Source organism: Gopherus flavomarginatus, chromosome 10 (genome assembly GCF_025201925.1).
Source record: "Gopherus flavomarginatus isolate rGopFla2 chromosome 10, rGopFla2.mat.asm, whole genome shotgun sequence".
Classification (NCBI taxonomy): Eukaryota; Metazoa; Chordata; order Testudines; family Testudinidae; genus Gopherus; species Gopherus flavomarginatus.
In genome coordinates, this window is record NC_066626.1 from 38363520 (window position 1) to 38391104 (window position 27585).

A 27585-nucleotide genomic window follows, 5' to 3' on the forward strand; every position below is an offset into this window, starting at 1 on the left:
ATTTAAGTTAGTTTTGTCTAAGTACAGGCTTCTGAACTGAATTATTCCCTAGTGAAGGCTGAAAAGGATATCTTTCTAAAATTTCTGATAAGTGCTAGAGAATACCACAGAGAACCAGGCATTTGGAAGCATTTGTTTGTGACAGTTAAGTTGAGCACTGACACTGAAAGATAATGTGTCTATGCTTTCTGAGAAAGCCTGCCTGATGCAGATGATTAAGGCATATAATCTCAGCATGCAGTATGTGACATACTATAGACAAGGTCTGGCATAGATGGTGGCAGATTAAGTGACGGCTTCATTTTCTGCTGCGAATGTTGACATCCAAGGGGCACTGCTGCTAAAACCTTTCAAGGCAGAGCAGCAGCTGCAGCAATGTCTGCTATGCTCACAAAACATCTGCCTCAGGAAAAACTAGATCAGGCTAATTACACTATGTGGCTATGCCAGAGGGTTTGGTAGCTAGGGATCAAATTGGGTGTAGGGGCTTCCACAGGGAAAGGGGCAGCTGGAAAGGGGGCTTCTGTGATTCTTAAACAGGAGCAGAAGTACATGATTCAGACTCAGAGTCTTTTTGTTGGAGAGGTTGCCTAGGAATATTTCTACCAGCGATGAACCCAAACCAGAGTAGCCAGTCCAACATCCCTTGAATTTTCAGGAAGTTCAGGTTCTCATCTGATTTTTAAGGCTCTGGATCATTTTCCAAGTTCTAGTAGTGGATTAGACATCGTTGGAGTATCTTCCCAACCTCATTCTCTTAGGTAAGCTTACGGGCACTTCCCCAGTTAAGTGATGCATTGCGAACAATGACTATGGGAAGTATCGTGCCAGAGGCACAATTTTTGAAGGGTCTGGGGCAAAACTGGTGAAGAAGAGTTGCCTGCCCAACACTCTATCCATCTACACTGTTATGCATCAACTGTGGTGTCTAAGAATTTACAAATGTTTATTACAACTGACACACAAAGATCTCAGTATCTCTCTCTGTCTTTCCTTACCCCAGTCTCGTAAGTGGTATTCTGTTGTAAAACTGTGATTTTAGTGGGGTTATTGAAGGACAACTGGATCAAAGAAGTGGCATGTTACACTGCCACTGATCATGTGGGAATATTCAAGCTTTCACAGACCATCTAGAGGAGGGAGAGACAGTACATTCAACCCTCCAAGGGAGGGAATGCTTCATGTTGCTCCTCAAGCAACCATACAGCCAACAGAGCAGTGTTATTGACAGGCCACAAAGGAAACCCCATCCAGTCCTCTGCTGGAATGACAAGTCAATAACAGTTTTTGAGAGAATGACTGAATAGGTGAAAGAATATTGGGTGAAATGCTGGTCCCAATGAAGTCACTGGGAGATCTGCCATTGACTTCAGTGGATTTCACACATTGAGTTCAAAGGCTTTTCAGCATCACCTAAAAATAAAAAAAGGTGGTGAACTATTTGTGCAATTACACATTTTTCAAAGAAGATGACAACAGAATTAGCTGGCCACTACACGGAAAAGGAATGAGTGGTGAATGAAGACGCATATTCAGAGCAAAGGAAATGGATTGAAAAGTTGGCAAATACGGTAGAAAAGACAACCAACAGAGTGAGTACAGCAAATCTGAAAGAAGATAAATGGATAATTTAACAGCCATTCAGTTTTCAAGAAAGACAAAGAACAAACTATATTGTATCAGAAAAGGACTAGAAATGATGATGGATGAAACACTTTTAAGCACTGAACACAAAAGAATCACAGTTACCTGCAGAATTCCCCAGCTGAGGATAAATGTAAAGATCTAAATAAGGATATGACACTGATATGGATTAACGAGTTTTTCAAAATCTATTTAACGGCAAGGCAGAAGGCATTGATCACACCTCAAAACAAATGTTGAAAGGAAAGGGATAAAGTCATCTCATATTTTGCCCAAACTGTTAAAATATGTGGGATCAAGAGCAAAACCAGGGATTGCAGAACCAAATAAAACATTACATTGGTATTTATGAAACAGTAAGTCATCTTGTCATGGAAAAAGGAATATACTGATTCCTTGGTTTTATTAAGTTGTTATTAACAGATGGACTAGCAGTTTGCCTAAAAACTGTAGCAACACATCAATTGAGCTATTTCAATAGATTTCCAATCTCTCAGTCACATTTCTTCCCTTTGACAACAAGAACAATTTTGACTCTGATCAGAGTACACTTTGCTACAAAGCACTTATATGTATAATATACTTTTTCTTTATTATAGCATATGGGTCATTTTTATCAATAAAAAGAAGTTTGTTTTATGAATCCATCCAGCCATAACTTTATTAGAAACAGATATTGGAGCATTATTTTTCATAGTGTACAGAATGTTTTGCTATCACCAGAAGGAAACTTTAATAACTGTTCAATTCAGAGGATGTTGAATATATTTTGTATGCCAGATCACCCCTCTTTAGTTTGCTCCTGCACCACTGGGGGTCTCTACATCCAGGTGGATTCATGGGAGGGCAGGCACTGTTTTCTGCACTGCCCTCCTTTGGAAGTTTCATTGGAGATAGCAGCTATAAATTATATTGGTAGGCTCCAGAAAACTTCACTGGCAGAAGTCTCGAAGGAACACAATGATTAAGTGCATCTTCTAGCTGCCCTAGCCACACACCTTCCCAGCCAGGACTTTGGGGGCTGTGCTTGTCCCTGTGGGCTACCCATCATGGGGAGAGTGCAGTCTTTTTCTACAATTGCAGCCTCCTCTTTTGGTGCACTTAACTCTTTTGGAGTTTTAAAACTGGATCTGACAACAGAAGCTGAAACAAAACAAAAGCATAAACAAAGCAAAGTTCTCACACAGCTCCATAAAGAGGCTTCTGGAAGCTGTGCAAACTGTTGTCCATCTTCTGTAGCATGGCTCCTGAAAACAGTCTGGATTTTATGAACATGGACACCAAATTAACTGGATCACTGGCATGGCAGTTCCTATGAGGAATAAATGAAAGAAGAGCGTTGCATGAAGAAACAGTACTTCAAGGGATTTTCATTCAGTAAAATGGAAAGTAAATTGTAGAACACAGAGCCAGAGGTGTATAACCCTGATTGGGCTAGAGCCAAATAAACTTAAATAGCTTGAAGAATGAATTGGTGAATTAATTCAGATCATGGACAAGTGCTATGAATGTAATGCAGTAAATGTTCAAGAACCTGCCAGGGAGAAGAGAAATGTGTCGCTTTTGAGATAATTTCCCAGAAGCTTCATAAAAGAAAAGTGATTAGGGGAATTTAATAAGTAAAACAGGGCCAGAAATATAGTAATCAAATGAGTTTTTAATTACATCTCAGGCACAAATAAAATCCAGTTTGTGTAGTTTGTATCAGAAAAATGCTAGTGAAATGCTTTGGTTACTGGAAAAAATAAAAGAAAAGCTAATTTCCACTGGAATTATAGTAGTAGGTTTAATTAGGAGTAGATCAAAATAAGGAGGTCTCAAAGCCAAACTATACAATACAGAAGCAGTGTTTTAAACATCAAGCTGATGTCTGAATAAAGACATTTTAGATACTCTGTGCAAAATCAGCACTGTGGAGCATTTCTAACGAAGGGTAGCTTGATAAATGTGTAACACAAGCTAATGGTTTTTAAGATTACACTCCATATTCTGTAACTATTTAACAGAATTAATTGCCTGTGATGTAATAAGACTAAAAATCAAAGATCTGGTTTATTCTTTGTGAAATATTTCTTTTAATTTATTTTACCCAATTTTAATATCCTTACCTAACGTTAAGGAGTATATGAAGTATCCTAAAAAAGTGTCCTCATCCTTGTTATTTAGTCTGTAAATCCCTGAGTTACTAGCCTTGTTAATATACACTTAAATCAAAATTTACAAACAATCTATATATCCACATAGGGAATCAAAAAGATGTTCACAGCTCACAAAATATGTTGATTAACTTGTGATTCAAAAAGTATGGTTGGATCCATTTTTAATACAGCTAGGGCCAATACTGTTTTCCCTTTTAGGAGCTAGGAGCAGGATTTCATCCTTTAGGCTTAGCTTGGTCCATGTTAACATACCCATGGGGACAGTGGAAACTCCAAGCAGAGGTACTGCACAGTACTTGTGGCAGCAGAATATCTTGGCTATGTATAATACCAGCAACTCCACCTTCATCAACCAGTATGAAGCCACCACTGCACTATCTTTGGTTTGCTACAGATAATGATATTGACTGTGCGGCAGGGTGGGAAATGGACTGGACTAGGGCCACAGAAAGCAAAGAACAGACTTGCCTTGGTACTAGGACCCCCTTATCACCCATACTGTACAAGCTACAGGCATTCAGAGCTGACATGCTGGCTTAGAAGTGTTATTCTGACCAGGAGCAACAGACCTTGCACAACAGCAGGCCAGTACAGAGTCTGCCAGGAACTGAAGAACCACTATGAGGCAGTGCCACGTGTGCCCTAGTTCCCAGTCTCCTTTAAATTTACTGTAGGCAGATTTACATTATCAGTGTAAATATCTACGGCATGGGCAACGTGTAGATCATTCTGTGCTTTCGGGTCATGGGGTCAGGAAGGTCTGAGTGCAGAACGCTATACTTCTGCCTCACAACAGTTCAAAAGTGGTGATTTTTAAAACAAATATTTTATCAAAAATGTGCATCCTTTTTCATCAAAAATTCAAGACATTTCTGCTAGCTCTAGCCCTGTCTGTTGATGTACATCTGTACAACCATTGCCATCGCCATAACAAGATGACTGCTTTGCATAGGAAGTTCCTGGTGAACTCCCATCAGGGCCTGTATGTCTAATTGCCTCTGAATTCTGGAGGGGGTTGGCTGTCCACACCAGCAGTGAGTTTCTACCACAGATATTAAAGTTTATATTGGGCTGTATCACATAGGTTTGCAAAAATACATAGTGCTCTGAAATAAAGGGCTAAAACCATAGAGCTCAGAGATGGGCTAGTTGCCACCAATAGAAACATTGTTCATTTAAACAAGCTAAGTCCTAAAATGTTGTTACAAAGTAATGAAATGCCACTGTCAGGCAAGAACATCTCTGGATCTTATTGGGAGACCACTTTAAACCCTGTCTCTAACCCATTCCACCGGGCTTCATACCTTACTCCATGGCAACTGCATAGCTGAAGCACTTCACAGTAAATTTACTCCATGCCTAGACAAATCAATTAGTTACTTATGGTCTGATTTTCAGAAATGCTGATCACTTGCATTTCCTACTGAATCAACTGACATTGCAAGTGCTCAACACATCTTGAAATCAGGCCATTGGACTTTAATTATCATGCAGGAACTCAGTTAAAAGCTACCAAGACTTAACTTCAGAAGCTAACCAAGTCCCCATGGCTTGCAGGGTACCCATATTAACCCACAATTCTAAATAATCTTCTGGGCTCCTGGGACCATTTAAGCTGATTGCAGGTGAACATCTTGGTGATTTGGTTTAAATGACAGGAATAACAGCAAAAAATCCATTCCTACTCACACCTCTATTTTTAAACATTCTGCAAGTCTATAAAATTAATATTTGTTGTCTGATCTTTCATTCTCCCTTCTCTCCCCATTCCTCCACCTTTTGCTTCACACTGCAGACATGCCCTTTACATTCCATCACAGAAAGCAGCCTATTCAGCTTGCTAGTAGAGGCCTCATATTGTTAATGAAACGGGCTGCACAAAGAGTGATTACTCTGAAATCTAGCACATCTGACCAACGCAGGACTCCATACACTTCAGACTTAGGAGGCATACTGCTTTGCCCATTGCTGCCTGGAATCTCCATAGCAGGCATTCTGCTTTGCCCATTCTTCTCTAGGGCTCTCTCTTTGGAAATAGTGTCAGAGCCAGGGTACAAATGGTGACTTCTCAAGCATACAAACATAATTCCAAAGTAAAGGTTTTCGGTTAAAAGGAAAATATACCTCTCTAGTAATCTTCCTATGAAGGTCTACCATGGCTATGTCATTTGGGGCCTGATCCAAAATCCACTCAAGTCAATGGAAAAATTCCCATTGACTTCAGGTCAAGCCCTGTGTAAGGCTGTTGGCTTCAGTGAGACTAGAAAAAGAACCTATTTCTGTGCTTTATTCAAATTGCTATACACATTCTTTATTTGACTATGTGCCGCTTATGTGAGTGTTATATGAACTTCTAAACTCAGCTGGGCAGTGATGCAGCTCCAGCCTTGGAAAGCACATGCGGGCACTGACAGTGGCTGACTGTGATGGGTTGCATACTCACATAACCTGCAATCTAAGCTCCCCCATCATCAAGGGAATCAGAGGTTCATTCATGTGAAACCCATGAACTCTTTTCAACTTTGTGCATCTTGACATTTAACTAATAGGCCTCCTGTTCATAGATACCAGCGACCCAGGGACTGATCCTGCAACCCCTTATCCTTCTGAGTAGCCCCAGCGATATCAGTGGCATGACTCACAGCAGTAAATGAAGATTAAACTATTTGTGTTGCCAACTTGCATGATATTACTGTCTCTCATGACATCTGGTATTTAACTTAGAGCCCCAACAGCTGGGGACATGTGATTATGTGAGACTCTTGGCTTTCATTTCAAACAAAAAGTCAGGGTGAGATTCTATGCTGAGCCTCTAAGGGCATGTCTCTAGCCCAGAGGAACGCAAACTTTTTGGCCTGCGGGCCACATCTAGATTCAGAAATTGTACGGCAGGCCATGAATGGTCACAAAATTGGGGGTTGGAGAGGGTCAGAGCTCCGGCTGGGGGTGCGGGCTCTGGGGTGGGGCCAGAAATGAGTTCAGAGTGCAGAAGGGGGCTCCAGGCTGGGGCAGGGTGTTGGGCGCAAAGGGGATGAGGGCTCTGGCTGGGGCTGAGGATGAGGAGTTTGGGGTATAGGAGGGTGCTCTGGGCTGGGACTGAGGGGTTTGGAGGGCAGGAGGGGGATCAGGGGTGCAGGCTCCTGGTGGCGCTTACCTCAAGCAGCTCCCAGAAGCAGCAACATGCCCCCCACGCCCCGGCTCCTATGCGAAGGCACAGCCAGGTGACTCTGCGCGCTGCCCTGTCCACAGGTACTTCCCCTGCAGCTCCCATTGGCCATGGTTCCCAGCCAATGGGAGCTGTGGGGAGGGGGGGCACTTGGGGCAGGGGAACATGCAGAGCCCCCTGGCTGTCCCTCTGCGTAGGAGCCGGAAGGGGGTTATGCTGCTGCTTCTGGGAGCCACATAGAGTAGGGCTAGCTCCCAACCCGGCTCCCCAGCTGGAGCGGGGCAAGCCCCGGATTCCACTCTGGGAGCTTGAGCGCTGGATTAAAATGTCTGACAGGCTGGATGACAGGCTGTCTGCCCCAGTGCCTACACTGGAAAACAGCTCCCTTGTCTGCATACAGGGCTTTTCAAGCCTTTGTACTGGGTAAAGGAGCAACGTAAAGAGGCTGGAGTAGGGGTGAGGATGTCATCCTAAGTTTCTAGCCCTCATAACTGTGGAGAGAAGTTTGAAAATGGAACCTGACTACACCTTGAAAGCTCAAACCCAGAAGACAAATAAAAAGAACCTAAAATGTATTGTTTAAAATGTCTTGATTTTTAAGCCAAACTTATGATTTTTTAATGTTCGGGGCTGTCAATACTAGTGCAGCCAACAGGTTCCCTTTATCCAATCGTTCACTGTATGTTGGCTCAGAGAATCAGAAATAGTCAATATTTTTTTTCCTCTTCTTTTTTAATCTTTCTCCAGTCTCTAGTGAAGGTGAATGTGAAACTGAAGCCCATGTTGGACTCTGTGGCAGTAAACAGGGGTAAATGGGAGGAGCTGCACCAGAAAACACTTCTCTCCCAAACAGTACCCTCCTCCTCATCTTCCAGCTTTACTTTGTCTCTTAAAGATATACATTAAGCCTGCGAACGTCAGCTGCTGTTACAACGACAGATGTCTGAAAGGTAGAGTTGTAAGTTTAGTCACATCATTTTTTAAAAAATGCTTCCACAGACATGATTAATTGATTGGATATAATTTTGCTGGCCATGGCTTTTATGTAGGAGTTCAGTTGGTCAGAAAAGAAGGCCTGTAATAAGATGATGCTGATATCTGGAGTCACATGGAGCTGCTTGTGCTGTATCTTCCACCACATTTCAACTGCTGCTGTAATAAAAACCAAAACACACACACACACACACGCTATAGACTGAAATACAAGAACTTACAGCTTAATAAAACTAATAATACAGAGCAGACTTGGAATGCACATTTATCAATGCACATGCAAGGAGCTGCAGGAAAACAGAATAGTGTGTAATTACTTAGTCGTTTTGCATTATTTTCAGTATTTGTTACGAACCAACTATGCCTGCTTTTGTAATGTTTCTCTCATTCTTCCTTCCTCTTTTATGCTTGAGTGTTCTGAAAAGCCTGCTTTGTATTCTACAGAAGTATTTTTTTTTTTTTACAACAAAGCTTCTTAGTGATTGATCAGGGCCTTTAGAATTGCCTGTCTTCGCTACATTTAAAAACAAACTTTATTATCTTTAAAAATACCAACCTGTCCCAGCTCCCCTAAGATATTCATATTAACAATGCAGTGAATTACTCTGCAGGTGGAAATTTGTATAAAGGCAAAAATTATTGCATGGCAATTTGAGTCCATTTTTTTAGAAATACTATTTTAAAAGCATTCATTTTTTAAGCTGCACTGTCCATCCCGCCTCCCCCCCACAAGGAAAGGGCTAATGGCCTTTAATGAAAATAGGATAAAAAGGAAATGTATTGCCTTGTACTAGAGAATCTGCATTGAAGAATTTACTATGGATGTGTCTTTCTGATATAATTTCCAACAGAGGTGAATATTGTGACTGTTACACATAAGAAATGGCGGGGGGGAAGAGTGTACCATCACACTGGATACTGACTACCTCTTATTTCTCTGACCATCTCTTTTACCCTATTACAGCTAGCAGAAAGCAAATCCACGGTCACATATCTGATAAACAGTTGTACACAACCTTTTAATCAATTGTGATAGATCAAGAATTCAAACATGTCTAGTTCTCAGTGACCACACTAGCACAAGAAAGTTGGCCTCTTCCAGTTAGTGCAGAGGTCCTTGGCAAAACAGCCGTGTAATCTGAGACTGCTTGCTCTATTCCAAGCACCTGAATACAAGAGGATGCATGATAGAATGCTTCCCACCTTTAGGGCTTCTTAAGCATGAAACTGCCCCATTCTGGAAAAAAAGTGTTACTGTGGTCATCAGTTATTGGAGCTCATGACAATGTCATTTTGAAACTAGGAATGGCTACCACTAGGTAAAAACAGCATAAGAAATTAAAGCCAGATTACCCTGGTGTCAAACCAGAATAACTCCCCCAACTTCAGTGGAGATACTCTGGATTTTCATTGGTATAACTGAAATCAGAATTACGCACAGGACAATATTTTCAAAAAAGAGCCAAGTACCATCCATCCTCTCCTACCTGGGCACCTAAATCAGGTGGGCACTGAGCACTTTTGAAAGTCTGACCATCACTGTCTAAATGACAATTTTAAAAAAGATGTCCATTTATTAAAATGCTTTGTACTATTTATAATTTGTGTAGACATTAGAATGCCTGAAGATTCCAGAACCACTGAAAGAAAATCTAGTTATCTAAACCACTGAACCATATCACGTTTGCTACCAAAGAGAAATGGGGGGGGAGGGGAACTATGCTATACAGAGATGAATGCCTGCCCTGTATGAACTTGTTTCTGTTATCTCTCCACCTCCTCACTCCTTCCCAGTAATGAAAACGCTACGATAGTCTGCTTCAAACCTGTATAAAACTTATTTAATATTCGCTTTATGGGAAAAGCAGAGACCATGACTGACTTGGTACTGCTGGCAGCTATACATAGCTTTCCTGAATTTTGATACTGCATATTGGCAAGTGTACCATAATTTAAAATACATATCCTATAGCTTCCTCCAAGCTTCAGTTTTCTCATTTCCTTTCCTTTTTATTGGCTTCAGTGCACTGTTGCCCATAGCAACACCCACTGGCAGTGATGGGAATTCAACACTGCTGCAACCTGACATACAGTTAAGGCCTTAACAATGTCAACCATCAATCAAATGGCTATTTGTAATTGCCTCCATCTATTTCTCCTGTCTTCTGGTATCTTTTCTATTGTGGGTCAAAATTCAGAAACTGCTGACTAATGCAATGGTTCTATTCCTCCACAACAAGAAAGCAAATGAAAAAGTAACAAGATCCTCATCAAATTCTGCTTTCAAACACATTAATGCAGTTCTGTTGAAAGCAGTAAGGTTGTACTTAACTGGTGGAAGTGAGAACAGAATTTGACCACTAGTGTTTTTAAGATTGAAATACTAAAAAGTCTTGGGGAAAAAAAAAATATTATCACTAAAATTTTCACACTTTTAGCTCGAAATCCTGGCAACACATTTGCATTTTTTTCAGAAAAGGAAGATTCTGTACAAAAAAAACATACAGTACTGGTTCTCAAACTTGAGATGGTGTCAGGGACCTTTTTCACTGTGCGTCAGCTTCATTTATAAAGGTTTCGGTGTTTGTTGGTTGGTGCAAAAACAGCTTTTCTAGAGAAACCTGAAACTTTGCCTGAACTTAATCTGTTTTGTAAGCTTATTCTAGGAAAAAATTGCAAGAGAGATCACTGAAAAGTGTAGAATAAGGGCCAAATCCCGCAGTCCTGGCTCAGTTCCCTGCCCTTCACTGGTGCAGAGACCCAGCTGGGTTCCACTGCAAAAGTGGGAGGAGCAGATGGGGGAAGGGAAGGCTTGTAGGGAGTGTATATCCCTTAACTGTTCATGATGACACACAGAATCTATGGGGCTCAACAGGGGGTTAGCAGGACACAGGTGGGGCAGAGGATGATCGATTGGTACCCAGAAAGGGGGGCTACTATCAGTGTTCCATTTTTTCCCACACTTGGGGAATGAATTTTGTTAAGTACAGCAATATGTAGGTGATGTTGACACATCACCGTCATATTGGTGCACATAACAAAATTCACGTGGTGGGAGTGCGGCCGAGGGGTTTGGAGTCGGCTCAGGGCTGTGGCAGAGGGTGGGGGTGTGTGGGAGGGTGAGGGCTCCAGGTGGGGGTTGGGCTGGGGATGAGAGGTTTGGGGTGCAGGAGGGTGCTCCGGGGCTATGGCAGGGAAAGAGGACTCCCCCCAGCTCTCTCTCCCCGCAGCAGCACCTGGGCTGGAGGGGGGGGGCACCTCTTCCCACCATGGTACCTCCGGGGCTGTGGCTGTGCGATATGCACCCTTCCCCTGGCTGCTGCATGTCTGGGCAGGGGCTGGGAGATGGACACCCCTCCCCCAGCAGATCTGGGCCAGGGCTGGGTTCAGGCCATCCCTCCCCCGGCCACAGCAGGTCCCAGCCAGGCCTGGGTTCAGGCTGGTCCTTCCCCTGGCGGGGCTTGAGCACCCTCCCCCAGCTGCGGCAGGTCTAGGGCTGAGTTGGGGCCAGGGCATCCTGGCCGCGGCAGGGTTCAGGCTGCCCCTCACCCGGCAGCTTAGGGGCCGGGCTAGGTTGGGGCCAGGAGAGGGGCGCCTCTCCCCTGACCACGGTAGGTTCCCTGAGTGCCTGAGCGGTGCTAAATAGGCTGCTGCACGGCCATGCAGCTTACAGGAAACTTAGGCTACTATAGCCTTGCTCAGCCCATTCCCCAGCCTTCCTGTGGAGACACCCACACACAGTTCAGTATCCACTCCAGGCAGTGAGAGTTCTCAGTCATTTGTCCCCATCTTCAATGGCAATTTTGCCAGAGGAAAGACTATGATTTGCCTGTAAAGTATTTGTGGCTCATAAGAACAAGGTGCTGAACACCCTTAATTCATGTTAAAGTCAGTGGGAGCTGTGGGATGCTTAATTCTTCCCAGGAGGTGCTTAGTATTTAGCAGGATCTGGGCTCTGGCCCCTGGCCCACGGTTATTTACAAAATTTGAATGTGTTGATTAGTACGATTTGTGCCCATCAAATAAAGAAATGATAAATTATACTATAGATGAGTATATTCCATTTTAGCTCAGGTATTCATTATCACTGGAAAAGCAGCTGCATTTTCTGGCCTGATGACCTTCTTAACCTACTTCGAGTGCACTGCATGTTTATGAACATGCCTAATTATCAACAAAGCCAATACAAGTATTCACAAAACACTTTTGAAAACTGCAGCTAGCAGTGCCTGATATAAAAAATAATTAGCAGGATTTAGACAGTTCACTAGTTCATGCTAATATAAATAAGAAAGTTTCAGTATACATACCAAATGTTTTAGTTGGCCTTTAGTAAAATTAAGGAATTTCTAGGTATATCTAGATATTTTGTGTATTTATTAACATTTTAGGAATAGCTTTAAGGTTTCATGATTACATAAAACATCTGTTAGAACAAAATTAACAGAAGGCACTTTCAGTGCTCCAAGTATCAGGAAATGGAAAGTAAGAAAATGATACTGGCCTTGCTCAAAGAACATATTAAAATTATCTGGATTGGTTCTACCAAACAATGAACAGAACGAGATGTAAATTAGCTAAAATAAAAGGGTCCAGAAGTTATCACCAGTGATGTCCTATTGATTTGACAATTCTGGGATGCGTTCTATATACTACCTGTTACCTTTTCCTTCTGTTTTGGATTACAAACCTTTTGGATTTAATTTTTAGTTTATGAGCTAAACTAAACATGTTGGACATTGCATCTTTCAACTCTATCGGAAATACTGTTGTAAACAATCTATCAGTCTGTGTGTGTTTGTGTGAGATATTATACACATGAACAGACATAAAATGTATTTTTTCTACAGTAAATGGAGCCTATGTACTGTAAAAATGCATAATTTGGGACTGAGTTTCCTTTCTGCTTCCTATTGTAATTCCATTTCCCTCATTGTTTTGCTTTTTTTTGTCAAAGAATTCCGATTCAACTTTTTAAAAAAGCATGTTTTTGAAATGGATAAATTGGTTTTATTTGTCTATTAATTAATAAATCTCTTTAATGCTATCCTGTAATTTCATTCCTTTTCAGTGAGGCCTGTCTAATTAATCAGGGCCTCATCTACTAATTACTCATTCACACACAAAGAATAGAAGCACTAAAAACATCTTTGAGGGGTTAAAATTTCATTTTTTGAAACACAAACCTGCAGACCTTATTCATGGGAGCAATCCTTAATTTCATTGAGTTGCACCAAATTTACACTGTTATGACCAAATGCAGAATCCGGCCCCTTACTTCAATGGGACTGTTTATGGGTGGAAGGATTACTCACAGTAGTAAGGGTCTTTCGTTTGCAATTCTTGGTATGATGTGCCATTATCCAGAAGAAATGGTACATCTACTTAGCCATTTCTATAACCCATGTCTTTTAACTGAATGACTGTCAAAAAAGTTCTAAAAATATGTTTATTTTGCTCAATAAGGGCTTTGGAAATTACCATCAAATTCTTGTATGACACATATCTTGCTTTATCTGAGGCCCTGCTATTTATGGGCTCTGTTGTGTTGAAAAGTGTATGTCTCAGGCCCCAAAAGGGACAAGATATTAATAAAACCCTGATTTATTGTTACAACATTAAACATTTAGGGTTTTGCGCCATGTTATGCTGGCTCACTCTTATTGTAACAACCACTAGAAATCTTTAACCTTTTATTCAAGATACAGAAAAAGGAGGAAAGAGTTAAAGCATTTGAAATATTAAGTAAAGCTTTCAACAATCTCTCTTAATCCCTTTAGCTGCAGAGAGTCTTTATCTGGGGAAAAACCCATTTGACACTCTTTCAGACTGTATCAGAAGGGTAGCCGTGTTAGTCTGGATCTGTAAAAGCAGCAAAGAATCCTGAGGCACCTTATAGACTAACAGACGTTTTGGAGCATGAGCTTTCGTGGGTGAATATCCACTTCTTCAGATGCATGTGGTGGAAATATCCAGGGGCAGGTATATATATGCTAGCAAGCAAGCTAGAGATAACGAGGTCAGTTCAATCAGGGAGGATGAGGCCCTGTTCTAGTAGTTGAGGTGTGAAAACCAAGAGAGGAGAAACTGGTTCTGTAGTTGGCAAGTGTCATAAACAGATAGCTAAGGGTTAATGTCTCTTTCACCTGAAAAAAAAGTAACCTGAAGCACCTGACCAGAGGACCAATCAGGAAACAGGATTTTTTTCAACTCTGGGTGGAAGGAAGTTTGTGTCTGGGTTCTTTGTCTTCTGCCTGAATCTCTCTCAGCTAGAGAAGGATTTTTCTATTTCCTGCTTTCTAATCTTCTGTTTCTCAGTTGTAAGTACCAAACATCAGATAGGGGATTTTTATGTTCTTTTGTATTTACATGTCTATAGTTGCTGGAGTGCTTTGAATTGTATTCTTTTTGAATAAGGCTGTTTATTCAATATTTCTTTTAAGCAATTGACCCTGTATTTGTCACCTTAATACAGAGAGACCATTTGTATGTATTTTTTTCTTTTTAATATAAAGCTTTCTTTTAAGACCTGTTGGAGTTTTTCTTTAGTGAGGAACTTCAGGGAAATTGAGTCTGTACTCACCAGGGAACTGGTGGGAGGAAGAAGTCAGAGGGAAATCTGTGTGTGTTAGATTTACTAGCCTGACTTTGCATTCCCTCTGGGTGAAGAGGGAAGTGCTTTTTGTTCCAGGACTGGAATTAGAGAGGGTGGACTCCCTCTGCTTAGATTCACGGAGGTTGCTTCTGTGTATCTCTCCAGGAGCACCTGGAGGGGGGAAGGGAAAAGAGTTATTTCCCTTTGTTGTGAGACTCAAGGGATTTGGGTCTTGGGGTCCCCAGGGAAGGTTTTTGTGGGGACCAGAGTGCCCCAAAACACTCTAATTTTTTGGGTGGTGGCAGCAGTACCAGGTCCAAGCTGGTAACTAAGCTTGGAGGTTTTTCATGCTAACCCCCATATTTTGGACGCTAAGGTCCAAATCTGGGACTAGGTTACTGACAGCAAGCCATTCACAGTCTTTGTTCAATCCTGAGCTGATGGTGTCAAATTTGCAGATGAAGTGAAGCTCAGCAGTTTCTCTTTGAAGTCTGGTCCTGAAGTTTTTTTGCTGCAGGATGGCCACCTTAAGGTCTGCTATAGTGTGGCCAGGGAGGTTGAAGTGCTCTCCTACAGGTTTTTGTATATTGCCATTCCTAATGTCTGATTTGTGTCCATTTATCCTTTTCCGTAGAGACTGTCCAGTTTGGCCGATGTACATAGCAGAGCCAAACTGGACAGTCTCTACGGAAAAGGATAAATGGACACAAATCAGACATTAGGAATGGCAATATACAAAAATCTGTAGGAGAGCACTTCAACCTCCCTGGCCACACTATAGCAGACCTTAAGGTGGCCATCCTGCAGCAAACACACTTCAGGACCAGACTTCAAAGAGAAACTGCTGAGCTTCAGTTCATCTGCAAATTTGACACCATCAGCTCAGGATTGAACAAAGACTGTGAATGGCTTGCCAACTACAGAACCAGTTTCTCCTCTCTTGGTTTTCACACCTCAACTACTAGAACAGGGCCTCATCCTCCCTGATTGAACTGACCTCGTTATCTCTAGCTTGCTTGCTAGCATATATATACCTGCCCCTGGATATTTCTACCACATGCATCTGAAGAAGTGGGTATTCACCCACGAAAGCTCATGCTCCAAAACGTCTGTTAGTCTTTCAGACTGTATTAAGTGCCCATTTTGGGGAAAAGAGAAGTTAGCTGAGACAGTCTGAAGGAATTGTTGGAGAAGTCTGATCCCATTTCTGTGAAGACAAAACACACATTAAAAGGGACAGAAAATGACAGCAAAGATAGAAGATACAACTTCTGTCTTCGGTGCCAACTCTCACTTGAGCCCTGCTGCTGGAGAAACATGGGCCCAACAAATGGTTTTATCAGCTTCTCTAAGACCTGAGCAACTTGTACCAGCCACAGACTGATTAAGGCACCGCTTTTATCTGCCTCACTGGTTGCAGCCTCAACCCAACATTGCAAAAGCCATAGTCTTGGCCGGCTAAGCCAGACTGTTATTAAACAGAAGGCAAAAGGAGAAAGATAGGAAAGAGAAGAAATAAGGCAGGAAAGGAAAAAAGACACACAAGAGAGGGAGTCAGGAAACCAAGTCTCACATTCTAAGTGTTGTTTACTTTAGACTTAGCTGAAGCCACTGTAGCAATGTCATTAGTTCCCTCTATCTGGCCCAGTCTGATCAGGGTACCTTCCAGGATCAGAGCAATGAAGGCCAAACAATATTGTTATGGTGGATCCTGGGGTCTCAGGAGACCGTGGGGATGGCAGCGCAGCCATGATAGTAAAATTTGCTCCTTCTGTTCTATGAGTCAACAGTGTAATACTCTTGCCAAAAAAAAAAAAAAAGGCAAATATTCTGGGATGCATTAGGAGTGTCGTAAGCAAGACATAAGTAATTCTTCTGCTCTACTCTGTGCTGATACAGACTCAATTGGAGTACTGTGTCCAGTTATGGTAGCCACATTTCAAGAAAGATGTGGACAAAGTGGAGAAAGTCCAGAGGAGAGCAACAAAACTGATTAAAGGTCTAGAAAACTAGACTTATGAGGAAAGATTGAAAAACTTGAATTTGTTTAGTCTGGAGAGGAGAGGACTGAAGGGGGGGACATTGTAACAATTTTCAAGTTGTTACAAGGAGGAGGAAGAAAAACATTTCTTGTTAACCTCTGAGATTAGGACAAGAAGCAAGGGGCTTAAATTGCAGCGAGGGAGGTTTAGGTTGGACATTAGGAAAAGCTTCCTAACAAGGTAGTTAAGCATTGTAATAAACTACCTAGGGAGGTTGTGGAATCTCCATCATTGGAGGCTCTAAAGAGCAGGCTGGACAAACACATTTCAGTGATGGTCAAGATAATACTTAGTCCCTTGCACTCATGGTAGGACTGGACTAGAAGACCACTTGAGGTGTCTTCCAGTCCTACGATTCCTACCATATTTGCTCCAAAATCTCTTTTTCAAGGACCTCAAGGAACTAATGAATGGAATGGCAACCCCTGATTATTTTGTCTACCAATTAGGTAGAATTTCTGACACACCAATTTTGGTCCATTAATTTCTGATTCTATTCTCATTTGTTTACCAGTTAGGATCTTACCAATATCCTTGGGTGATATCAGCATACCCACTTCTTTGGATTAATTCATTCCGCCTTCCCATCTCCCTTTTGTATCTTTTTCTATCAATATTTATTGTTATAGGTGATTTTAACATTTGATGAACTTTCACACACTTTCCTACAACTACGCTCACAGTTGTAGTAATTGCATGCAGCAGCCTTACCTCAACAGACCCATCTCCTTTCTGTATCTGTGCGGGCTCCATGGCTCTAAAAAGCACTGGGAGCAAAAAAAGCTGTTCAAGTGCTTCTTGGCTTCTTCCTCTCTTCTCCACACCCCAAAAAATCCCACAGGGATTGCCCTGCTGCGTTGTTTTGGATTGTACCACTTCTTATTCCATGTGCAAAACACTCAAGGCTCACCTTTTAATTTAGGTGCAGCCACAACTTGAGGAGCTGGAAGAACGAGGCCAGCAACAGCATCAGGCAGCAGAGCAGAGGTGAAGACCATCTGTGAAGATGCCCCTTGCATCATGTGGTTCTGCTGAAGTCTGTGCATTCAAGTAGCAGAACCCCTGGCTTTTTCAAGAAGTAGGTGAGGGGAAGAGTCAGGGTGGACTGATTTAAATCAAGGCAATTTAAATCACCAAGTGGAAAGAAAGCTTTCACTTAAATCATCGATTTAAATGAACTTTTCCATTGATACTTCAGTTGTTTTCTAAAGAAAAGTGCATTTTTATTGGCTGATACAACTATTAAAACTTACTGATTTACAAATAAATAGCCTTAACACTAGATTCAGCACATCTTTTTGCTCCCTAGGAGGAAACACTATAATTATATAGCTTAATATTTTCATCATCTTCTTAACTGTACACTTTTAGTATGTCAGAAAATGGTGAATAATATATGGCTTATTACGTAGATAATTAACTTTTTGCTCATGATTTGTGCAGACAAAATTTATTTTTATTAAAACAAAACTACCTTCAATGTTTGAGGTACATAAATTTCTCTTATCAAGATGTTCCACATTTCCAGCTAAGTGATTTATTAAACAGAGGGATTAAGTGTGGTCAGTGAATTAAACTGATTACTTTAGGTCAGCCTGGGAAAATTTTCAGTACTCCTAAGTAAAAGTCCCTATAAATTGTGCCTATTTTACAAGAGCAAACTGGTCAAACTACCAACAGCATTTGATAGGTGGGTCCTTCGATTTTTTTTTTTTTTTATTCGACCAGTTGTGTGAGCTGGAAACCTGAACTTTACCAAGATCATACTTTCTTACTTAGAAATGTAATTTAAAAAATATTATCACTTAGAGCAGACTTCAAAAGACCATGAAAGGGTAATCCTTTGGCATTCTACAGCACTTCACTACATTGACTGCTCTACAAAAAGATTACAGAATTGATGACCCATGACCTCCCCCACAAAAAAAGAAAAAGAAAAAACACCTCTCTCTATTCCCTAAGTGCATATCAAAGGCTGAATGAAGTTGGGCATTCAGTACTTGGATGTCCATGCCAATTTTAGTCTGTGATTTGTGTATTCATTTCATTTGAAAATGACCGGGCCTTTCATCTGTCAGTGTAAAATGTGTGCTTCTCTTTACCCTGCCTGTAGCCAGTTCTCTGGAACAGTTTTATGTTAAAAAAATATACAAAAGCGTTGGACAGATACTCTTCCTGTACCTATCAATGGCTATGTTCAGAACTATGCTGTAGCAAAAATATACTGTTGATAATAGCAGAGGGCCATAGTTGAATTTTTTTTCCAACAAAAACTTTGATATATCACAAAATAAGACCCAACATGATAGATTTATGTATCTAAATAGCTCACATAGCGGGGTTTTCCCAAAAAAAATACCATAAAAGTGATAGCGGTTAATTGTGTGGCAAGTTTAATTTTAAAAATCTTAAGTCTGTTAACTTCTGTTTTTACACACCAATGTCTGCAAGCAAATGGTTGCGCATAAACCCTGTATTCTCCACACTGTGCCTCATTTAGCCTACTGTATGAAACTAAATTGAGGATGCCAGAAAATAAAAGTTTATAAAGATGTTACCATCTGCTATGAAACACAAGAAAACCACATACTTTTGGGTAGGACAGTCTCTTAATTCAGAGGTTAATTAACAGTCTAGATTTGTGCCTATTATTACACTATTATTCCATTGAAAAGTCATAGTTCAGTCAAATCATGTAAGTCTGGTTGAGGAATTTACTACTACTTTTCCATAAGAGGCAACATAGCTAAAGCATTAGGAATGAGTCAACAGGGGGTTTTATTCCTGGATCACAATCAACCTGCCCTATGACCCTACATGAGTCACATTTGGCCACTCTTGCAGAAATCAAAACTGCTGGAAGTCAGGACATTAATCTCTATGTACCCGTCTCTCCTTCTATCAAATGGGGACAACACCCCTCCCCGTCAGTAAAGCGCGCCAAGATCTGGATTACAAGTGGTGGCGTGTTGCTCCCTAGTGGCAGCCCTGGGGCACAATACCAGCCTCCTGCTTCTCCGGGCCGAAGGAAGGAAGGTGAGCTCAGGAGCCAATCGGCAGGGCCTGCGGTGCGAGTGCTCAGAGTCCCAGGTGGGATCCCTGCTGTAGGTGGCCCGTGGGCAGCTTCCTGGCTACCACAGTAGGTACCAGCCAGCACCAGACTAAGGCATTATCGCTACTAAGCGAGCCTCGCCCCGCCCCGCCCCGCCCCGCGGGGACGGGCGCTCGGGACCGGCGGGTTTACCGGCCAGAGGCTGGAGTCAGGACAGGCAGCAGCTCCTCCGCCCCCTCCCCGCGTGCCGGCTATCCTGTGGGGCAGGCGGGAGAAGGGCGGTCAGCCAGGCACAGGCCCAGCCCCTACCTGCGGCACGTTGTTCCCCTCACCCCCACTAACGTGGTGGGGCTGAGGTTCAGCCCCGCTCCGAGTCTGGCCTACGGGCCAAGCGCCCCAACTTACAAGTTACGCGGACCCCCATAGAAACTACGATTCCCAGCATGCATTGCGGCCCGCCAGGGGAGGTAGGCGTGAAGCATTGCCCCCTAGAACCCGCAGTCTCTCTGCTCGGGCCCAGCCCTTGCTCACAGAACAATTTGAATGAGGACGTAAAGCGACACACTCACCAGCCGGGAGAACACGTCATTTCCGTCTCCGACAGAACAGCAGCGTGACAGGTCTAGCGCAGGGTAGCACCACCCCGGTAGTTCCAAGCTCCAGCATTTCCGCTTCCGCCTTGCCTGTTGCCGTGGCAGCGAGGGGGGGAGGAGACGCCGTCTGCCTGGCAGTCGCAGGTACTTCCGTTTCCGGCGGGGCAGTTGCCTTGGTAGCGGTGGCAGGGGGACGCGCTGGGTCTGGTAGTCGCGGCGATGGCCGGGGCAGCTGCGATCGCAGACGGGGAATTCACAGCGGCCATTTATGGGCTGATCCGGGCCGGGCGGTTCGCGGAGGCAGTGGGGATCTTGGGCAGCGAGCTGCAGAGTAGCTGCCGCTCCCGGGCCGGCCTCTCGCTGCTCGGCTACTGCTACTACCAGCTGCAAGACTTCGCGGCGGCGGCCGAGTGCTACGAGCAGCTGGGGGCGCTGCACCCGGAGCTGGACGAGTACCGGCTCTACCAGGCCCAGTCCCTCTACAAGGCCGGGCTCTACGCCGAGGCCCTGCGGGTCGCCAGCCCCCTGCTCGACGTGCCCGCTTACCAGGGACGCGCCCTTCGCCTGCAGGCTGCTGCCCACTACGCGCAGGGTGACCTCTCCGCAGCCAAGAGCTTGGTGGAGCAGGTGCTGGCCTCTGCTGCCGAGAGCAGCCCTGGAGCCGCCGAAGACCCCTCAGAGCTGCCAGATGCTGAGGTCAACCTAGGCTGCCTGTTGTACCGGGAAGGACGGCACGAGGAGGCCTGCAGCAAATTTGCAGGTGCCATGCAGGTGCTGGGCTACTGCCCTGAGCTATCATACAACATGGCGCTGTGCTGCTATGCAGCCAAGCAATATGCACCTGCCCTCAAACACATCTCTGATATCATTGAGCGTGGCATCCACCAGCACCCTGAGCTCAGTGTAGGCATGACCACCGAGGGCATCGACGTCCGCAGCGTGGGCAATACGTTGCTCCTGCACCGCACTGCCCTGGTAGAGGCCTTCAATCTCAAAGCTGCCATTGAGTACCAGCTACGCAACTTGGAAGCAGCCCAGGAGGCACTCACAGACATGCCCCCAAGAGCCGAAGAAGAGCTGGACCCTGTCACCCTGCACAACCAAGCGTTGATGAACATGGATAGCCGGCCCACTGAAGGGTTTGAGAAACTGCAGTTCCTTCTGCAACAGAACCCCTGCCCACCAGAGACCTTTGGGAACTTGCTGCTGCTGTACTGTAAACATCAATACTATGACCTGGCTGCTGATGTGTTGGCAGAGAATGCCCATCTGACCTACAAGCTGCTTTCACCTTATCTTTACAACTTCCTGGATGCCATGATTACATGTCAAACTGCACCTGAGGAGGCCTTTCACAAGCTAGATGAGCTGGCAGGAACAATGACGGAACAGCTGAGAAAGCTCACTAAGCAGGTGCAGGAAGCTAGGCAAAACCGGGATGATGAGGCTGTCAAGAAGGCAGTTAATGAATATGATGAGACTCTGGAGAAATATGTGCCCGTCTTGATGGCCCAGGCCAAGATATATTGGGACATGGAGAATTACACTATGGTGGAGAAGATCTTTCGCAAGTCAGTGGAGTTCTGCAATGAACACGAGGTGTGGAAGCTGAATGTGGCTCATGTGCTTTTCATGCAGGAGAACAAATACAAAGAGGCCATAGGTTTCTATGAGCCCATTGTCAAGAAGCACTATGATAACATCCTGCAAGTCAGTGCCATTGTGCTGGCCAACCTTTGTGTTTCCTACATCATGACCAGTCAGAATGAAGAGGCAGAGGAGCTGATGAGGAAGATTGAGAAGGAAGAAGAGCAGCTCTCCTATGATGACCCCGATAAAAAGATCTACCATCTCTGCATCGTTAACCTAGTGATCGGCACGCTCTATTGTGCCAAAGGAAACTATGACTTTGGCATCTCAAGAGTAATTAAAAGTTTGGAGCCTTATAACAAAAAGTTAGGCACAGATACTTGGTATTATGCTAAAAGATGCTTCCTGTCTTTGCTAGAGAACATGTCCAAGCACATGATCATGCTGCGTGACAGTGTAATCCAAGAGTGTGTGCATTTTCTAGAGCAGTGTGAACTATATGGCAGGAACATCCCCGCTGTTATTGAGCAACCACTTGAAGAAGAGAGGATTCACAGTGGGAAGAACACAGTTACATATGAAGCCAGGCAATTGAGGGCACTGATATATGAGGTCATTGGGTGGAATATGTAAATGCTGTGGCATTCCCATTCAAGATGGAGATGGACTATAATTCTCTTTGTTTTATTTTCACTTTTGTTGATGTTGACTCTGGCTATCCAAAGTAGTGAATTTTCTCTTTGATGTATTATATTTCAATATATTTGTTCTACTGTTTTGCTGTATTTAATGGAAGATGGTGTGCTAACACAAAATTAACATGTTTAATGACTAACGATATCCTCATGCATCAGTGATATTTTATGGTTTGTTTTTTGTAAGATAACTACCACCACAAACCTTATTACAGAAATGTTGTGGAGGTTCTTTTGTGTATATAGTTTTATTAATATGAAGCTACATTAACTAGCTTTTATAATCTGTATGTTGACACTTTGAAATAATTTCTGTTCCTTCTCCTATCAGTTTTGTGACTAGACTTTAATGGAAATCTGGTATAAAGCCATTTCTTTAATTTATGGTTATTTCCCTCTTTTGGGAAATGCTTTCTTTCTGTTTGATTTTCCTACTGCACTTTTCATATATTTTATATTATAGTGGTTGTATTTCCTAATACAAACTTAGTTTCTATAATAAAAAATGAGGCTACAAAAATGAGCAGAGTTTTCTGTTATTTTTACCCTTGTGCTTGGGAAAGTTACAGGTCTAACTCAGAAGCTGAGACATAGTGAGGTACATGTAGTAGAGTAGAGAAATGGGAGCCAAGTTTACTCTGCTGCTCTTCCTTCAATTAGCCTTGAAGATGAATGTGTTCCTGGTTTTGGGGCTTATATTACAGTGGCAGGATGGGAATTTCTGCATATTCTAATGTAAATTGGGCCATGATAAATAGGAGTTGGTTCAGACACTGGTCACTTCATTCCTAATACTTATGGCCTACTTTTATAGTTAGTTCTCCATGTTACTAGCATTGCTCCCTTCTAGTATAATGTGTTTATGTATTGCATGTAACTTCATGTGTTGGTCTTAGGAGCACCTCTTTTCTACTACCTCCCCATATACCTTCATCAGTAGAGGTTACCTCACTAGCTTGTTCAAAGTAGCACCTGTGGAAATAACTCATCATTGAGGGTCTGTCCTGGTGTGTTTAGATATCTGTTTTGTCTCTCCATCTGATGGCTATAGTACTCCCAGCATTTGCCAGCCTCCAGTAAGCACTGCATGAATTGGTAATTATATCAGAATCCCCAGTGTTCAAAAGTGTGTAATACCAATTTCATGTGAGATTTACTGCTCCTATACTTGGGTGGAAAAAAAGCTAATCCTCAATCAGTTTTCTCCTCCTACACCTCTCAGAAAAGCTGTTCATTTACTTACTCAATAGTCCTTCCTTTAGCAGCTTCACTACCACTGGTTCCAGACAGCTCATCTCTTTTATATTCCTCTTATGTCTTTTGAAACATACGTTCCTACCTTGGTATCTGTGTAATCCAGCCCCCTACTGGCCCCTGTTTAATTGTCTTCCTGAAGGCTGTTCTCTCCTTTGCACTATGTGGTGATTAACCTTTTTAAAGGATGTAGATTTGTACCTTTAACCCGCTCCCTTACTTTAAATAGCTTCCTCCTGCATGACCTGTGGAGTAGCGTTTCAAGAATGCTTGGCTCGAAAAGTCCAGTTCCTAAGCAGTGGTTTACCTGGCCAGAGAAAGGAGAGATGAGCATCTTTTGACCAGAATGTTTATTGGGTTTATGGAGTGTGTGGTGAAGAATCCAGATGCAGTGACAGCTCCCACTTACGTATATCAACTTTTCTACCTCTCCACCTTGTTCTGCTGCGTCCAGTGGTCCTTTTTTTTGTCCAGGGACCTGATCGTTATCACCCAAAAACATGTACTTTTTATAAGGTTGATCAGGAATGGCAGGCCCTTGACTAGTAACAAACAGGACGCTTACAACTGTTTCAACATTGGTCCACTAAATGTGTTCACGCATTGGGAGGAAAACCTCTGATATTGGGTATAGTTGCTCATCAGGTTTTCAGACAAGGGAAATGGGTGTGTATTAGTTAATATTAAGTCTTAACCATTTTCTAAAATGATGCTGAACATCTTTTGGGGCAAAGAAATAATGTTCAGCACTGGCTCAGCTGCACCCATTGTCAGCAACGGAAACATTTTTTAGAGTGTGTCATTTGGCACAGAGGCCTAGAAGTAAGGCTTCCATAGTTCATTACTAGTCCATGGAACCATCCAGCCCCTCACTTCCATTTTAAATAATTTTCCACTATTCTTTCCACGTGAGGCAGAGACCTGCAATTTCAAATTTTGTTCACATTCGTGGAGCACAGCAGCAGGCTGGAAAGCATGTTTCTGATTTACAGTGGAATTGTATTATATATTATGCATAACCTTTTAAAAAAAAAAGGGTTTTAAAAGTCACCCCACATACTAGAGAATGAAGTGCAGGCTGTGGGCAGGGACACAGGGAACATCAGTGCTTTGTTTAATATTCATCATGTGTGTTCTGCAAAACTCAATGAACATTTTAAAAATATTAATTTGTGTATGCATGTTTGTCAGTGCAAATGTTGAATCCCCTCCCAGCAGTTTAATGCAGAATGAAGACCACTTTACGGTTTTATTCATGGCTGACCTATTCTGTGATGTTTCCATGCTCTGTTTTCCCATAACCAATTTTTAACATTCATCACCGTCCACAACAAGTACCTAACAACAGCCAGGGACTTCTCTTCTCATCTCATCTCATCTAAGCACAGCAGGGCCCCAAACCATAGATTTGGTCATTGAAGGCATGGAAGGGGGAATGTTTCTCATTCATTTCAAATTCAGTAGCAGCCCCTTAACTCCCAGGGTGGAGAGGGGCCAATATAGGGTAGCCAGCTTGACTCACAGCAGTAGACTTTTTGGCTAGCAAGTCTTTTAAAAAGCAGCCAAAAAAGAAAAGGAAACCAAAAAAAGACAAAAATGTGCAAAGCACCTTATTTGTGTTTCTATGCTGTTTAGATCCAGTAATGAATAGAAACAGCTGTATGTTATGTTTATTATTGAGTCTCCAAAAAGAAACTCCACATAAATACATTTGGACATGTATATTTGCCTATTTTTGTTTTTCCTAAAGTTAATTATTTTAGGAAAAATTATCAGAGCAGCCACCAAAAAAATTATTGTGAGAACCCCTGTCCCATGCCTTGTCTACACTAAAGGGAAAAGTCGATCTAAACTATGCAATTTGAATTACCTGAATAGCATAACTCAAATCGACACAGCTGAAATCTACTTACTGCGGGGTCCACACTTACGCGATGTTGATGGGATCCCTTGATACTTCTTGATCAGGTGGAGTACAGGAGTCGAGGGGAGAGCCATCTGTAGTCAATTTAGCAGGTCTTCACTAAACCCACTAAATTGACTGCCGATGCATTGATCACCGCGCATCAATCCCCTGGTAAGTGTAGACAAGCCCTTAGACTTGGTAGAGACATTAGAAAATATTGCTGTATTACCTAGCACCAATTACTGGGGAGGAAAGGTGGGAGAGTTTTGGTGCATTTGTTTCTTTCTCCCTTGACAAACCCTGGAAAACAATGTGAGTAGTAAAGTGCTTTCTGTATTTCCTTACAACCCTTTTGCCTACCTCCCACCTCTACCCCTAAATCCTATGCACTAAGGACTACATCATTGCTGTGTTTTTCTGGGTAAGCACCTACTGCTGTCTTTAAAAGTTTGTTTTATGGCATCTCCAACTGCAAAGCTTTTAATCATGAAACATGTTCCATAAATGTTACAGACAGTCTTATAACCATCTTTGCACTGCATCTAATGTTACTATCATCTGGTTTTCACACAAGTACAGTTTTGGAGGAAGGCACATTTATTTGGAAGACGGAAAGGATACCAAAAATGGGTTATGCTGCTTAGAAAATAACAATCTGTCCACATCTATGCCACATGCCTGCACACTTCTGCTTTGTCCATAGTCAAGATTGTTGTTTTCATTTAAAAAACAAAACAGACCCACACTACTCAGAAATAGCTGATTGTCTTACTGTGGAGTTCACTGAAGCCAAACATTGTTTCTTCAACAGAAGCATTTAGTTTTTGGAGTGCATGGTGAGAGGGAAGTAAGCAACCCTATTTTATGACATCATTACGTGAAAGTTCAGCAGCATGAAATCCCACCCCACCCACTCTCATACTCCCACACAAATATCCTGATCGGGTAGTCATTTTATTCAGAATGATAGTTTCATTGTAAAGAAACTAAGAACGGCCGTACCGGGTCAGACCAAAGGTCCATCTAGCCCAGTATCTGTCTACCGACAGTGGCCAATGCCAGGTACTCCAGAGGGAGTGAACCTAATAGGCAATGATCAAGTGATCTCTCTCCTGCCATCCATCTCCTTCCTCTGACAAACAGAGGCTAGGGACACCATTCCTTACCCATCCTGGCTAATAGCCATTTATGGACTTAACCACCATGAATTTATCCAGTTCTCTTTTAAACGCTGTTATAGTCCTAGCCTTCACAACCTTCTCAGGTAAGGAGAAAAAGCTGTGAAAATGAATCTAGTGTCATATTACTGACCTCAAATCATAAAAGGAATGCCACTTATAGATTCTAAGGCCAGAGTCAGTCCCTGAATGAAGGCTTGCAGGATTGAGACCCTAATGTGTGTATGGTGTGTGCTGAAAGATAAGAACTGAAACATCTATCATCTCTTCTCCTCTCAGCCCATTTCTTCTTTATCTCCTCTTTTCCTGTCAGTCACTTATAATACTACTGTTTCCTGGCTAAAACACAGCTGTACCTACTGGCAGGAGCTGGAGCAGATAATCAAGATTTTCACTAGTAGCACTTAGGGCGTGTTCCTACAAGGCACTGAGTGTCCTCAACTCCCACTGACTTTAGTGACAGCTGAGGACAATGGGAGTTGAGGTCTGTCAGAACCTTGCAGGATTAGTCCTTTGTGGTATATTAGGGCCTAGCAATAGTTGTAACCATTCAGTATAGTAAAGCTCTATTGTTAACACTTCTGAACCTGTATAAGACCTTCGTGATATGGAGAGGGTGAAATGGGTAACCAGGAATCAGAGATGGGTTTTGTTTTCCACAAATTGCACATTTATATTTCTCAGTGCTCTCCTTGCACTGAATTCAGAAGCCATTTTG

General features: G+C 42.7%; 2 protein-coding genes and 1 long non-coding RNA gene across 5 annotated transcripts in view; 2 read left to right on the top strand and 1 right to left on the bottom strand.

Annotated features, from left to right (window-relative positions):
* The window catches only part of PDE11A (phosphodiesterase 11A), a 218185-nt gene extending 208769 nt beyond the window's left edge, over window positions 1-9416 (top strand). For both annotated transcript variants that reach the window (XM_050969014.1, XM_050969012.1), the window contains one exon: window positions 7717-9416. In XM_050969014.1, the coding sequence (XP_050824971.1) occupies window positions 7717-7875 (159 nt within the window). In that variant the 3' untranslated portion in view covers window positions 7876-9416. The remainder of the gene's footprint in view (window positions 1-7716) is intronic.
* On the bottom strand, window positions 1814-20193 carry LOC127058819 (uncharacterized). Of its 2 annotated transcripts, XR_007776465.1 has the most exons (3): window positions 19961-20193; window positions 17510-17665; window positions 1814-2956 (listed from the first exon to the last, which is right to left on the bottom strand). It is a non-coding gene; the product is annotated as an uncharacterized LOC127058819 (long non-coding RNA). The 2 variants fall into 2 exon arrangements; XR_007776464.1 differs by lacking the exon at window positions 17510-17665.
* Window positions 20194-20221: 28 nt separating this feature from the next.
* On the top strand, window positions 20222-23052 carry IFT70B (intraflagellar transport 70B). Its single transcript, XM_050969015.1, has one exon. It carries the CDS (start codon window positions 20464-20466, stop codon window positions 22465-22467), a length of 2004 nt encoding a protein of 667 aa, XP_050824972.1. The 5' UTR covers window positions 20222-20463; the 3' UTR covers window positions 22468-23052.
* Window positions 23053-27585: the final 4533 nt, after the last annotated feature.